At 39.8% G+C, this 16,183-nt stretch overlaps 1 protein-coding gene across 19 annotated transcripts in view; it reads right to left on the reverse strand.

Annotated features, from left to right (window-relative positions):
- Positions 1-16,183, reverse strand: part of NRXN3 (neurexin 3) — a 1,748,572-nt gene that overhangs the window by 1,244,318 nt on the left and 488,071 nt on the right. For all 19 annotated transcript variants that reach the window (XM_055133160.1, XM_055133157.1, XM_055133153.1 and 16 more), the window contains exons 5-6: positions 6,223-6,524; positions 219-380 (exon numbers count right to left, since the gene is read on the reverse strand). In XM_055133160.1, the coding sequence (XP_054989135.1) occupies positions 219-380; positions 6,223-6,524 (464 nt within the window). The remainder of the gene's footprint in view (positions 1-218; positions 381-6,222; positions 6,525-16,183) is intronic.

Here is a 16,183-nt window from a genome sequence, read left to right on the forward strand (position 1 = left end):
TTTTCTTTAGTGAAACACAGAAATAGAACTGGAGAACACTTAAGTTATGAGGCCAAAGTTGTGTCATCAGTTTGAACAGAAACCTAAGCCTCTATTTGTAAGTCCAGAGCATTTTCTGCTACAAGTTATGGCCAAACGGGAAAGAGAACAGCATCTCTAGAGGACAGATTTTGAACTAGTAATCTCACTTTTCATAAAATAGAATGGAGAGACATTACCTCTTTGAGGCAGCCCATGAAGTTGTTGCTGACCGGTGAGCCTGGTAAATCAGCAGTACTTGGACTTCCTCCCACATAGAAGAAGTCATCGGAGCCCAGCATGGTGTAATCTTCTTGAGTGTAGCCTGTCGTGGTAAGGATGCCATCCACAGAGATTGTCACCTGGTGAAGGGACATAGGGACAAAAAAAAATCCAAACAATGACCTTACAGTCCTATTAAAATTCAGTGGTTTCCCCTACCTGTGGCGTTACTTTCATTCAGATTTTGGTGAGGTATTCTCTCTAATTTGGATTGATTTCGGTATGTGCAGCTAAGTTCCATTTTCTGGTCTGCCTTTCCTGTGGCCCAAGCCTCCAGCATTCCCCTGTCAACGCCTGGGAGAGTTTGTTGGAATAGCCAAGGTGAGCAACTGCCCCTACCCCATGGAACGCTTAGTCAGGCAAGAAAATGGAACTATCCTCAGACGACATCACTTGTCTCAGTTCATCGGTTAAATGATCATTTTTTTAAAAAAATGATTATTATTCATGACGGTAGTGAAAACAGTAAAGGAGACATTGAATGATGGGAATTGTTAGGGGTTGGTCTTTGGTTCTTGATGATTTTTTTTCTTTTCTTTTCCTTTTACTTTTTTTTTCCCTTTGATTCTTTTGGGGGCTCACACCACACTGGTAAACATGCAATCAAGGGGGAAGAAAGAAGAGAGTCAATTTTGATGAGTCATGATAATCCATGCTCTGCACTCCCCCAGACCACCAACCCCCAATCTTTCTTCATTGCCATCCCCACCACCAAGAGAAGAAATGACCCAAACCAAAAAATAAAAATAAAAAAGGCATTTCTAACAAAAAAAAATAAATGATGAGGATAAGAACCAAAATTAAAATAATAATGCCCACAGGAAAGAAATAGCACCCATACACCCAACATTCATGAGAGGAGCGGAGGACGGAAAGGAAATATGGGACTTCAGAGCGTGCACACATCATACACTGACGCACCCATGCGCAAATTATCCAGGGCCAAGAGAGGCAAAAAAAAAAAATGGTAGGGAATGGGGGGGGGAGTGTGGAAATGGGGGAAAACTAAAAGAATGAATCAGAATCTACTTCACACTTACATGCACTTAATAAACGAAAAAACAGTATGGAAGTGGGAAAAATAAAGCTCTCAAACAAATGTGTCATGTTTATCCCTGACTACCACCACCCTCACTAAAAAGAAAAAAGAGAAAGAAAAGAAAAACTCCAAACCCAACCCCCAAATACATGAAGGATGAGAGAAGAAGTCAAAGAAGAGTGGAGAAAACTAAAGAGACAGAGAGACAGAAGGTGGATATGGGTTGATGGTGGGTCAGTTGTTAGTAATCGGGGGGAAGTGAGGGGACAGAGTCTGATGCCAATGGGGAGTCCACGAGACAGAAACATGCCATGCAGCGTTTATAGGGAGAACACAGTTGGCAGAGATCCCTTTAGCCCCCCCAAAGGGGAGTACACTGGAAGAAGGGCCAGGAAGTGTACAGGAAGGAGTGGATTTGCCTCCGAGATCTGCTGTGGCAGCCAGAGCCACACAACAGGGAAAGAAAAAGGCAGGAGTGGGGGGGGGGGGGGGGCGGGCAGTGAGGCAAAGGGAGGGGGAAGAGGAGGGAGGGTAAAGGGACAGGAAGACACAAGAGAAGAGAGTCCTCAATAGAAATTTCTGTTGTCCCTAGCCTGGAACTTGGAAGTTGCAAAATAAGAAAACCAAGTCAAATAAATTTAGGTAAATGAAGAAATTTTCTTTTAAAAATAGTACTTTTCTCAGGAAAAAATAAATTACAAACTGAAGAAAAAGAAACAATCCCCACCCAAATCGTCCAAAGAGCATTTCTAGGACATCCCCTTCTTTAAATAAAAAAAAAAAAAGAAAGAAAGAAAAAGAAAGGCTTGCATTTAATTCAACACAAATCTTAAAAGAAGAAAGAAGTCTAAAGAGGATAAAAGAGGGGCTTGGGGAGGAGAAGGGGGGCAACACACGGCAAACCCAAAAAAAGAGACAATAAGAATGATATCTACCAGACAATGTAGTTTGTTTACCATAGCGTGTCCGATGCCTGAGTGCTTTGCGGAAAAGGGGGAAGAAAGGAAATTAAAAACTTGTGAACAGAACGATTGTTAATTAAAAAAACTAAAAACAAAGATGAGTCGTTAAGGGTGTTAGTACATTAGTTGGTTAGTAAAATGACACATTGCATGAATGAACTTGTGTTAGTTTTTCAAAAAAAATGCACCCAACACAGAAAAAGAGAGTGGGGAGACAATGAGACCAGGACTTGGTGGAAAACTCTGCTGCCCGCTCAGGCCCTGCAAAATGCTGGCATCCATCTTGTCGTGTGAATTCCCGTGTCCAAACGAAATTCAGATCAGATCTCACCCCAAGGAGAGGGAGCCTCATACTCACTTCCCAGGGACTCTTCCAAATGAATGCCAGTCCCCTTTCCCTCCCCACCTTCTGGCACATACTCATTCAACCTGTTCTGGAAGTAAAGACCCCCCAAAGGTTATTGTTCCACAAGTTGACATACCAATATGTTGAAATACCAATACATTGGCAATTTATTTTTTCACATCTGACTCTGACTTTCTGCATGGGCAATCAAAACTTTCTCCCCCAAAGCAGAGAACTTTCACGTATGGTTCACATCTAGCAGAAGGAGACTAGACTGTGTAGTTTACTCTGGATTTCTTCAGATTATGTTTAAAGATCCAGGAACCCCTGGATTTTGTTGCATCTGCGCAGATGGAAAGGCCCATTTTCCTCTTCTCTTTCCTCTCAGTTTAGAGTAACTTGAGGAGACACGAGACTGTCTCAAAAATAGCTGGAGTCTTCATTATTTTTAGGAAGGTTATGATTTCATAACTTGGCCAGATATGTTTCCTGCCGGGAACACTCTCTTCCAACCATTCCTTCTAAGAATGCTTCTCAAGCTTTTAAGCAATTTCGTGCATGGACAGCTGAGAGAACTGGCAGGTAAAATGGCATTAGAGAATCCTTACAGTTAATCTTCTCATTACTGTTCTCAAACAGCAAACTGCCAGCACATCTGAGCTGAGAGGCTGGAAGTGCAGAAGACAGGTAACCCCAGCTTTGGTTCTGTGGTTTGACAAAAGTGGCCTACTGAAATACATCAGTTCATGCTGTGGACACAACCTTGAACTCAGGGCAAGGTAATGAACCAAAAGGATACAATTCAATAACATACTCACAAATGCTTCATTACCTTGACCTCAAATCCCAGTTACCTCTTGGAACAGAAAGTCTACAATCTTTCCTTTAATCCTCAGTAAAGCATGTGGCCTTCACCCTGACTTCCTCAAAAGCAGAACCATGAATACATGACCATAGAGGGAGAAATGTGGAAAGTTCGGCCCCATTTGTTAGCTTTCCTCAGTTGAGTTTTTGCCATAGAAGTCACACAACCTTACCTCCCCCCCACCAAAAAAAAAAAAAGTATATATGACTGCCACGAGTTTATCATCAAATATTAACAAAGCTATTTACAGCTTAAAATAGACAAGGGCGTCCCATCCTTTCAAATCTATCCTAGGAAACTCAAAAAGATGTTATAAATGTATTTTTAATGAGCAAAATAATTATTTGAGATGATTCAGTCCGAAGAGAACTGCATTTGCAAAGTTGACTCTGCTTTTCTATGACTCCTCTTCCAATAAAGTATATTTTGATGCAAAATTTAGTTTCAGTGTCATTGAGTCCAATTTTAAGTGTGCTTTCACTATTAGATTTATATGCTACCTACAAAGTTATGACCTAATACAAAAGTTTTTGTTGCCCTGTCTAAACCATTGTGAGCTCTATTGGATCAGATGCTTGATGACAGACAGACATGGTCACCTTTTAGATAGAAAACTTGGCCTGTAAATTATGAGCATGTCACAGCAAGTTTAGCACCCAGACCATACGTGAGATCATTATCCTTCTGGAATATAAGGTGCTTTGAATGTTTAGCCACCATACACAGCTGGGTAGCATCATGAATACCATTTCACAACTGCAAACTCTGGAAAGGTTAAATGGCTTGTCCAAGGGCAAAGAGAGAATTTGGAAGTTAGAGCTTGGGAGAGTAACCATTATGGGTTGGTTGCTTTCCTCCACTGGAATGGACTAAAACAGTGCAACATATTCTAAATTACAGTTTAGTTTTATCTCCTCTCAGTTTAAAGGAGTTAATTGAGACCCATTTGTGTTTTGTAAAAGAAGTATGTTTAGTTGAAATAAAAGTGAGCTTTTTCCTACCTAATTGGAATCATTCTGGAATGACAAGGAAGTATGTAGGTGGGAGAGAAATGGAGTGTTTGGTGAGAACCGTGACCTGATTCTGCTCCCCAGAATCTGAAAACTCACTCCTCCACTAATGCTTTAAGGGTGTTACAACATATCTGACAGTCAAAACTGGCAAATGGTATTTCACAGTTTGTTCCAGTATCTGCAACTCAAACATACCAAATCCTTATATGTTAGCAAAGGAAAATTTGATCAGGGGTCTCTTGACAGTAAAGAAGTTCCCTCTCCTGATTAAGTAAGCACAGGGGGTGATGGGTTGGCAATAGGGTTATTTGGCCTTCAAGGAAAAATATAGAACATAAATTCAAACGTGTCCTAAGATGATTAAGGAATCAGTCTTGTGTTGTCTGGCAATGTCACCAGAAATAGAATAGACTTTCCAGCCAGGTGTCTTTCTAACATAATGAAGTATAAAAATGTGTGTTTTAGATATTTCCAAAGTTCCATGTATTTCAAATGTGTGCAAGACTAGGACAATTGTGTCCAATAGAAAACATGCAAATACCTCTCTGTGCTTATACTTTCCTTTTTGACATGGAAAGATATGAACTCTATCGTATTGCAGAAGAAAATCTGGTAAGCACTTCCAAGAAATTTGCAGAATGTTTTCTGATTGGCAGGGAACCAATGCATACCAACTGGGTTTAATGACAAATTTACAAGTAGAAACTTCCAGCGTGGAGAACATCAGGAAGAAGTCGTTTCAGCCCAGACCTTTACTGTACTATCAGAGAAAATGCTTTGCTTCCACTGCTCTGGGATAATTGTTACTATTGTTATTATTATTATTATTATTATTATTATTATTACTGCTATTAGTTATGAAACAGCTTCCCTTGGCTAAGGTTCTCTGAGCATGTTGTCACCTGCCGGAGTTGCCTGCTTAGAATCGGCAATTGATGGGAGATCTCAAGCAGGGGCAGAACCGGGACAGGCTGCTCCAAAGTTGATTTTTTTATTTGGGTCCTTCCACTTGCCAGGCCTCCCAGTCAACTGAAGAGTCTTGGAGGTAGAGACAGGGGCAATAAAGTAGGAGCACCACACCAGAAATAGAAAAACAGAGGAATTCAGAAAGGTTCCAGCTAAGTCATTCCCAGACTAGAGGTTAATTCAACAATGCGAAAGATAAAAGTAGGGGAAGAGGTGGTAACATAAAAAGTAAAGAAACAAAAAAAAAAAGAAAGAAAGAAAGAAAATGTTTTCTGGGATCAATTCAAATTATGACATCATGGTAATGGCTAATTTAATTAAAAGGAGGAAAAACATATATTCAAAGAAAGTAAAATCTACTGAGCTGCAGGAATAAAATGATGCACCTAATTGGATTTAACAATAAATGCAGCAAGCTTCAAATATAATAAAGGAAAGGATAAAAAAAGAAAGTCAGGATAAAAGAAACACACGCATTTATAACTTTTATTATCATCTATACAACTGATATATTTTTAACTTCCATAACAAGCACAAATGGAGAATTGGAGCATGGGAGTAACAGATTTTAATAAGTGCCCTGGTGAAACTGCAGAGATTGGGAGAAAGTTAGACTTCCATAGATTCAAACCCATTTCTCTACCCCTCTTCACCTCACCCATCACCTGTTGCACCAGCGTCCCCGACTCCCTAAGGTGAGCCTCCTGGCTCCCTCTCCCCTCAGCCATTACCTGCCGGAGGTTGCGGGTCACTTTGACGTCGTGCCAGGCGTTGTCGTTAAATTTTCCATTCACAGGCTCCACAATGGCCTCAAAGGCCCCGGAGCCCAGGTTAATGACCAAGGAGACCGCACCATCCTTCAGCGCCAGGTTGACATAGTCAGCTGACTTGCCGGTGTGCAGGATGAGCCCGTTCCGCTGCCACGTCTTGAAGGAGAGGGTGATCTCATCGCTGCTGCTCTGGATCGGGTTCTGAGACAGGTCGTAGCACAGGTACTCTGAGCCCCTGAAAGTGGCCACATTCTCCTCTCGGGCTGGAGAGAAAAAAAAAAAATGAAAGCGGAGAGCTGTTAATAATTTTGCCCTGGCATGAATCAGATCTATGCAAATACCAAAAAGATCACACCCCAAGGGGCATGGACTGTGCCAGGAGGCTGAAACCAGCACCACACTGACCCCCTACAAAACCGGTATTGAAACATCGGGGAAAGAGCAGAGAAGGCAACTGTGGATCATGCCCCTGCCCATGAAGACTAACATATGCAAGCAGCCTTCCCTCCGCATTTTCTGCAAGGGAAACATCAGAGGAAACCCTGCCAAATGGTTAAGTGATGCTTCCATTGCCCTCGCTTAGATGGTGGTAGTTAAATGCTTGTCGTAAAGCAGGTCCAGAGTGGATGATGAACTGCTCTGACAAAGGTTTCTTTGGCTCTAGGTGCATTTCATTGACCAGTAACTAAAACTCAATTGCCCTGAAAGGCCTGGCTCTGAATTCTGTTCATCTATGAGTCAGACTTCTGTTTCTGTGTTAGAGTCCTGAGCCCTGTGGACTGTGACTAGCTTCTTAACTAGCAGGATGGACCTGAGAAAGTGATCAGGTAGAAGAAGAAAAGGGGAAAGAATGATCTCTGGTTCATATTATAGAGACTCAGATGGGGTTAACTTTGTCCTGTATGCTCCAGAAGGTCTCCATGGGGTCTGTTTATTTGCATATTCCTGTTCATTTGCATATTCCTGTTCACTTGCATATTTCTGTTCACCTACAAGCACTATATAAGCAAAAGGGACCTGTCACCTATGAATGACCACTTGCAGCATAAATAAGCAGCAGGTTCTCCTCAGCATTTAACCCATGTGAGATGCATTTTGCCAAAAAATAATCTCCAAGTTAAAAGAAAATAATGGAGCAGAAATTTGACACTATACATTGAAATTGATTGTTCCATTCTCTAGATTCATTCTCATGATCTCTCCTTTCATTTCTGAAGCAGTGCTTTGTTAGAACACAAATAAACAATGTTTTGTTCAATAAACCTGGAGCTGCCCCTGATCTGGTTTGGAAGATGCAAACCAAATGCAGTTTGGTTTATCACCACTGAGCTCTTTTGCTACAGATTTCAGCATGCCCAGATCCAACTTGCCTGACCTTGGCACTGCACTGATGGATTCATGGGTGGCTTCTATAAACATTTAAGTTATACCTTGTGTGCCCACTAGACTGAGATAAATGAGCAGAGAAACAAATACCTTCATAGAGAAACTTAAATTAATCATAAAATACCCTTCAAGGGGCAAGCTTGATACAGAACAGCAAAGCACTGGGATATTATTTAATGTGTAACATGGTGGCTAATATTTTCACATAATTAGAACAAGGAATCTGTCAAGATAATAAATTTTAGAGTTATAAAGGATGTTAGAGATTCCCTAATTTATTGCTCTTATTGTATTAAGAAAGAAGCTGACAACTAGGAGTAAGCAAAGTATCTGAGACCACACAAATTTTTGTCACTCCTGGCTTCTGGTATCTCTGGAGGAGGTTTTGCTAAATATCAGTTACTTTAAATTGTGCCATCATTCTCATATACCAGATGTTCCAATTCTCTTTCCAAAGGTCACAAATGATACCATGATGCAAGGCATTAACTCAGAAACCTTCCTAAATCTTGAACAAATTGAGCCAGAAATTTACTCCCCCTCCACATATAAGTCATGTGTGCTCACCAAAAACAAAAAAATTTTTTTCATTCCTCCCTGGAATCTGAGAGAGCATAAAACAACAGAAATCATTTTATGTGGAAGGCCATAGAGGAAATGCATCCACGTAAAGCACCAAATATCACAATAAACTAAAATCAAACCCATGTGAAGAAAAATATGTAAATCACATGCACATTATGCTAACTGATATGCAAATGTGCCAACAAAGATTTTAATGTGTCCAAGTGTGTTCTTTTGCAAATAGCCAGCGATGACTGATCCAACAGTTCACAACCCTCATGATCCACTCTATTCGATGAGAAATTCTCTCTGCTACTTCTCCCCTTGGCTAGAATGGCATCACCCTGGTACTGGAAGACCCCCCAACAGATCAACAGACAAGAGACATCAGAAAGCTGTTTTCAGAATCATATTCAACATAAGCATAATTATATCATTTTTCATTCATGGGATATTTTCCTTGGAATTATTAGGGTAAGAGGGGTATTAGCACTGGATAACCTCAACTTTAAAAGAGCAAATAAAGGGCTTGGAAGGAAAAACAATGAGGACTATCAGGGAATTTTTTCTTTCTATGCTCTGTCAACTAATGTCTTTCCTCCTGAGACCCCAATCTGTCTTAATTTTCTTCTAGCGTATACGACTTTAGCACGTTCTCATCACCTTGAAAATCATACCAAGTTGACAGTGAATGTAACTAAAAGGTGCAAAAGCAAAGACAGACAGACACACATTTCTAAGCCTACTTGATTCTCCAAACTCTTCCTTAGTAAGCATAATGCTGTTCCAAATCTATTCTCTATACGTGGTGCTTACCCTGAGGTGGAAGTTGAAGACAATGCAGTCACCTTGTACATATTCAAGCTAAATAGGTAGAGAAAATGAATGCAGGGGATTATGTAACTGCCCACAGCAGCTTAGCATAAAGCTTACAGCTTGGCAAGAAGGGAGGCACTGACAAGGCTAATGGACTGTTTAAATTCATTTAAATTATATCATTCCACAGTTTACGATCAATGGCATAAATGTTAAAATAAAAATGTTATTCTGACTGTATAAAAAATCGAGCTCAACTCTGTCTGGCAACAAATCATTTACCAGTATTTGTAAATGTCCAACTGATTAAACACTAGATGTAATCTAAATATGTATAGCTTGTGATTTTAAAGAAGTTTACATAAGATATGTAAAGTATTGATATTTCAAATGACTTAATTCAAATACTAATATATGAAAATGTATAGCATATACTTAGTAAAGGTTTACTCAATTATATTTTCCATTCTTTCCCTAAGATATCCAACTGTGATTTATGTAATATCTCTATTTCTCTGAGAAATTCTCACAGATTAAAATATTCAGCGCAATATTTGTTTACTATGCAACCTGATAAGTACAGGAAAATATATAATTGGGCCAATGGTTCTTTATAGCTTGTTACCTCGGAACCTAAACTAGAATTTGATATCAAGAAACTTACATTTAATTTGAAAGTTATAAAATACAATTATATAATTTTAGTGTGGTGAATTTTAGAGAGAGTATCTCTTGATTTGTATTTTTCAAAGATTATGCAGCAACAGTTAGATTGGGTTGGCAATGAACTGAAAGGAAGAAAGATCTGAAGAGAGATCCCAGGTAAACAATATCCTGGGCATTCCTAGGACTACTCAACAGGAATTGTTGATAGAGAACCTAAAAGAGGTTGCATTTTACTGGACAAGATGAAAGCTAAAAAATCCTAGAAGACACAATCTAAGAAACTGAGAGATAGAGATACTGGCAAACCAGAGACCCCAGAAAGAAATTCAGAGGAACTGAGTTCGGACACTCCAAATAAGAAAACCACCAACTATAGGTTAAAACTGACAACCAAGAACAAAACACTAGATATGAAAAGGCTCAAATAAAATCATGTCATAAATGGATAACGAAGGATTCTTGGACCATATTCAACCAAATGCTCACAGATTTTGAAATGTCATATATTTCCAAATGCTTTTTTAATCATTATTTGCATTATCTCAATACTTTGTGAGACAACTGTGCTCTGATACTGCCAGCGTAAGGAAGCAGAAACAGAGTTTAGGTGAATTAGCCAAGACACTCAGGCATTTACAGCAGTCCTGAACCTTAACCCCCTGATTCTCATTTCTTGGTTTCATTTGCTTTGGGCCACACCCAGCAATGCTCAGAGTTTACTCCTGGCTCTGCACTCAGGAATCACTGGAATTATAGTCAGAGGATCACATGGCGTGCTAGGGATTGAATCAGGGCTGGCCTCGAAAAAGGCAAGCTCTCTACCTGCTATACGGGTTCCTAGCCCCTCATTCCATTGCATTTTACTACCATACCACACCACTTTCCAGGAACCCCATTCTCAGTGAAGTAGCAGCATGAAGTCAAATCTTACACGGTATAAACATTGACCCTGATAGGTAAAGAGCCCAAGAAGGACTGAGTGGTGACAGTAGTATTACCCATATCAGCCGGAAGGAAAACTCAAATTCAGAAAATCACTTTCTTCACCTCCATCAAAATATTTTTACAGAACTTATAAGGACTCCTGGAAATGGTATCTAGAAGTTCCTCTAAGTGGTCTGAAAATGCTAGCCCCTCACGAGTGGCTGGAAGCACTAGCCTTGAGTAGGATTTGGACCATACTTCAAAAAGGAAATAGGAGCTCCCAGGACCTCAGAGATGGGAATAAAACCGTTCTCATCTTTGAATCTTTCCGCTGACAACCCTGAAGCAACAGGGCAGTTCAAGGTCACTGATACAGGTGCAAGACAACTCTGACTGGAGTGAGTGAAGCACATAAACACATGAGCTACTACTGTCCTTACTGCCAAAAAAGGGAGGGAGCCATCCGACTCCCTCCTCCAGTCCATAAACTGAGCAGAGATAGTCCTGCACTGACCCTGTGAGGCAGCTGAAAGAAGAGATTACAGGTTCTCAACTGTGAATTTGCATACCACCCAACTCCCTGGCCACTGCTTCCTAGGGAAATAAGCTCTGACAATAATAATATAGATCCTAACGCCAAAACAGGAATGCCAAAAACAAGTGCACAATTCCATAACTGCGCAGCTCATTCCTGAGAGGGCTACATAACCATTTAATTTTAAAATGGATGAAATTGCAATTCAGGCCACTTCTTGGCAACGGGACAGACTAAGGCAAATGCAAACTGGTGTGACTGTTTCCCGTGGAACCAGCAGGATGCTTAGCAAGAACCAAACCTCCAGAACTCCCACCTCCAGGGGTCTCTCTCATGAGCTGTGGGCAGACATACAAATTAGCTATTGGGTGGTTGGATGGGCATGTTTGCAAAAATGCGGGAAAGGCAGAAATACATCTGGTGGAATGAAGTCTCATGTAGATCACCTAGTGGTACTGTCTGCTGGAATGCAGGGAGAAACACATTGATCTAAATGATAAAAACAAAAGATGGTAGCAGGGACAGCGCTCCTGGATTTCACTTACAACATATTCTAGGGCCAGACAAAGCATCACAGCGCGGATCAGACTGCAGAGCCATCCCCCGAGGACAAATGACAGATCCTTTACCTGCCACCTCCCAACAAGCAGGTATTTTAAGTCCAGCTTTATACTGGCAGACAGCATATCCTGTCACTCAGAGCAATCCTGCACAACAAAAGAAAACACACAGGGAGTCTGACCTCCAGAGGCCATTTCCAGCCCTTATCCTCAGACTCTCTGTAGGAATGATACAGCAGAGAAATAAATGGACTTGGCCACGCTGCCTGGGTCACTCACTAGCCTGAAGATACTGCTTGAAAGTGATGAGAGGGAAAATAGTAAATCAAGTTGTCACTTGGAAAATAAACAGCCGGCATCCTGGTGAGGAAAGCTGCCTCAGTCCACCAAAAATAAACCACCAAAACCACGCTTCACTAAAATCACTAGAAAGCAAATGGCATCCCAAACATGGCCTTGCTCTCAATTGCAAGATAAATAGTAAATTGCAAGATAAATATTAAATATTAATTATAAATACATATATAATTAATATAAATATTAATTATAAGCACTGTAGCACTATCGTCCAAATTGTTTATCAATTTGCTCGAGCGGGCACCAGTAATGTCTCCATTGTGAGACTCATTGTTACTGTTTTTGGCATTTCAAATACGCCACAGGGAGCTTGCCAGGCTCTGCCATGTGGGCGGGATACTCTAAGTAGCTCGCTGAGATCTTGGAGAGAGAGGGAGGAATCGAACCTGGGTTGGCCACGTGCAAGGCCAATGCCCCACCCACTGTGCTATTGCTCCAGTCCACATTAATTCTAAATATTAAATTAATCTTAAATTCTCTGTTCAGTGATTTAAAGCAAATATCTGCAAATACTACGAGTTTAGTGATATGTCCAGTACTGAATGCACTTAAGTTCCTACCCCAACTGGGAGTAGGAATAATTAGTCAACATTTTAGGAGAAATTGTAGCCCTAAATAAAATCCTGTGCCTACTAAGTAGCAGACTAAGTGGGTCCATATTAAACTAAACCCCCTTCCACCCTTCAGTGTCGTGGCAGAGGTGGGTGCAGAATGTAATAAAACATAGCTCTGAAATGAGCAGACATCAGTTTGATAGTCATCTCTGAAATTTACCAATCTTCATGAAACTTTAGCTTATTATTGAATTTCTTAACTCTTGGTTTGCAAATCCTTAACCTGAGACTAACTGAATTATATTATCACAAAGCTGCTGTGAGAGGCGAATCAGATAAAGTTTGTGGCCCCACCCCCAACTATGGACATATTAGTTGTTGCCCCGTTCTTACTATGGTCACCACTGTTAAAGTGCACACAAACTGACCATTACAATTCTATGCAGGAAATGTTTAATGGGTGATACAGACAAACATGAAAGTGAAGATCTGGCATGGGGAATTAGGAAAGATTCATACAGAAGGTCAAACATTAGCTGTATCTTGATCTATGGATGACAGTTAATTATACAAAAGGAGTTTCTTCTAACTTGTAATTAGAGGAAACAGTCTATTCACCACTCTGTATTATAAAAGCAGAGAAAGCAGAAGAGTATTCAGAGATTAAGTTCAGTGTGTCAAGAGCATTAGGCACATAGAATATATACAGGGTCAGGATGCATACTAGGGTCTTTGCTGCCATAATTCTGAGGGATTGGGTAAGAAAAAGCAGCAGAGAAAAACTTCAGCTTGTGGGGCCAGAGCAATAGCATAGTGGGCGGGGCATTTGCCTTGCATGCAGGACTGGGGTTCAATTCCCAGCATCTCATATGGTTCCCCAACACCATCAGGAGTAATTCTTGAGTGTAGAGCCAGGAGTAACCCTTGAGCATCTCTGGGTGTGACCCAAATAGAGAGAAAGGAAAGAAAGAAAGAAAGAAAGAAAGAAAGAAAGAAAGAAAGAAAGAAAGAAGAAGAAAGAAAGAAAGAAAGAAAGAAAGAAAGAAAGAAAGAAAGAAAGAAAGAAAGAAAGAAAGAAAGGAAAGGAAGGAAGGAAGGAAGGAAGGAAGGAAGGAAGAAGAAAGAAAGAAAGAAAGAAAGAAAGAAAGAAAGAAAGAAAGAAAGAAAGAAAGGAAAGAAAGAGAAGGAAAGGAAGGAAGGAAGGAAGGAAGGAAGGAAGAAGGAAGGAAGGAAGGAAGGAAGGAAGGAAGGAAGGAAGGAAGGAAGGAAGGAAGGAGGAGAGAAAGAAAGAAAGAAAGAAAGAAAGAAAGAAAGAGAAAGAAAGAAAGAGAAAAAGAAAGAAAGAAAGAAAGAAAGAAAGAAAGAAAGAAAGAAAGAAAGAAAGAAAGAAAGAAAGAGAGGGAGAGAGAGAGAGAGAAAGAGAGAAAGAGAGAAAGAGAGAAAGAAGGAAAAAGAAAAGCCCTAGCCTGTGAACATACAATTATGTCTGTATTGTATCAGTGGGTTCAGTAGGTTAGAACCTCTTAACAAATGTGAGTGGTGAAGAGGAATACAGGAGGCCTTTCCATGGTAAAATGAATATTGCAGGGAAATTATTGCCTGAAAAAAATTTGTGCTGCAATCCTGCCTACCCACTTACAATAATGAATGTACTTTTGATTTTCCCTTAACCACCAGATCCATATGAGTCAAACTGTAATCACGCTTCTTTTCCTCGCTTGAATAGTGGATCTGTCAATCAAACAAGCATGGAACACAAACAGTGTGCTCTATTTTGAAAAGGAAATTCCATTTCCCTGCCCCCATGTCTCCAAAAGAAAACTTCCTCCCATTCTCCAGCAAGGAATTGCTTTGGAGTATCGCTTTTTTCTTTTTTTCTTACTTAGTGTCCATTTTTTGTTGGTTGGTTTTCGGGCCACATCTGGTGATGCTCATAGATTACTTTTGGTTTTGCAATCAGGAATTACTTCTGGCACTGCTCAGAGGATCATATGGGATGCCAGAGTATCAAACACGGGTCTGCCATGTGCAGGTCAAATGTCCTACCCACTGTATTATTGTTCCAGCAACTCCTTACTTAGTGATTTCTAATGAAACAAGTGACTCCTGGTAACAAAGAAAGTCACATCAATAGATCTACATCACTTAATTAAGAGATTATTATGCCCATCTAATCTAATCTCTCTCTCTCTCTCTCTCTCTCTCTCTCTCTCACACACATATCTGCCCTTCCTACAAGGACTATACATTCTCTCTAAACTTCCCATGCACTAAACCTGTCAGGATAAACTTTGCCTCTGCAGAATACATGTGGTTTATCTAGATCCTTTGTCTATGACCACAAGACTGAGTTTAATTCATGAGGCAGAAGCTAAAAGGGAAATCAGAGGAAGCTCAGTTAAATACATATCATAGTTACATTCTCTAACCCAGTTCTATCAAGACGATGTTTTGACCCTTGAACTGACCATCATTTTGACTCCTATGCCTATTAATTATTTGATTTAAATAGTTTGGTTATTACTTCAGTCAGACTTTGGATTGCTTTCCTTGAATTATAAGGAAATAGACAAATCTCAAACAATATAAGGTCAATAATATGCAAAGGTATCAATCATATCAATAATGAGAGCCAGTTCTGGGTGGCTGTGGTTACTAATAAATATTTCTCAAAGTTAAACCGAGGATATGTATAATTAAAATGGTAACTCATTTAACCAAGTTCACCTCTCTGGAAATAACTTTTAGAATGAGTTATAAAGTGTTCTAATGAAAACATTCATGAAATACAAATAACCACAAATCTCTATATCCTTTTACCTTTGGTCCAACTCAGAAAGAAACATCTACATGTTTGTTTCAAATCACTTCTTTTTTAAAAGTTATATAGTAACTTGGGTAATTATAGTCTAGCAAACTTGATGAGATCAAAACCTACCAGAATCACAAAGCTGGAAAGGAGAGGATAAAATAGTGTAATTTTAATACAAAAATAATGAAAATATTCAGTTATTCTAGAGCAAATAATAGCTTATCGGAAAGTTTTTTACAGTGTCACATATAGCCCTATCTCCCCAAAATGAAAATGATTGTAGTCACATGCATTGCTCAGAAAGAAACATAAAAGTCCTTGGACCAAAGAGAAGTACAGGAGTTGAGATAGTTGTCTTGTATCCAGCTTACTCTGATTCAAATCCTGGTATCACATAAGCGCCACCAAGGGTCATTTATGAGCACAGAGCCAGAAATGGCCCTTGAGCACTACTGGGTGTGGCCCAAGCCCTCCCTCCCTACAAAAAAGAGTAGTAAGTTAACAGAATCTGGTAAATTTACAAAGATATTTAGAAGCAATATCTGTGGATTATTTTTTAACCTATGTGAACATTTAAAATATTCACTCCCCAAGGTCCCTCTCAACCTAGATTTAAGAAGGTACAAAGCCCCCCGAATAAACATTATTTCAGAAGGAAGCTTGTACAATAATTGAATGTACCTATAGCCTGAATAAATCATTATCTAAATTATCATATTGATAAAACTTTCCTCTTTTAAATATCCAG

The sequence above is a fragment of the Sorex araneus genome, chromosome 3, assembly GCF_027595985.1.
Source record: "Sorex araneus isolate mSorAra2 chromosome 3, mSorAra2.pri, whole genome shotgun sequence".
NCBI lineage: Eukaryota > Metazoa > Chordata > Mammalia > Eulipotyphla > Soricidae > Sorex > Sorex araneus.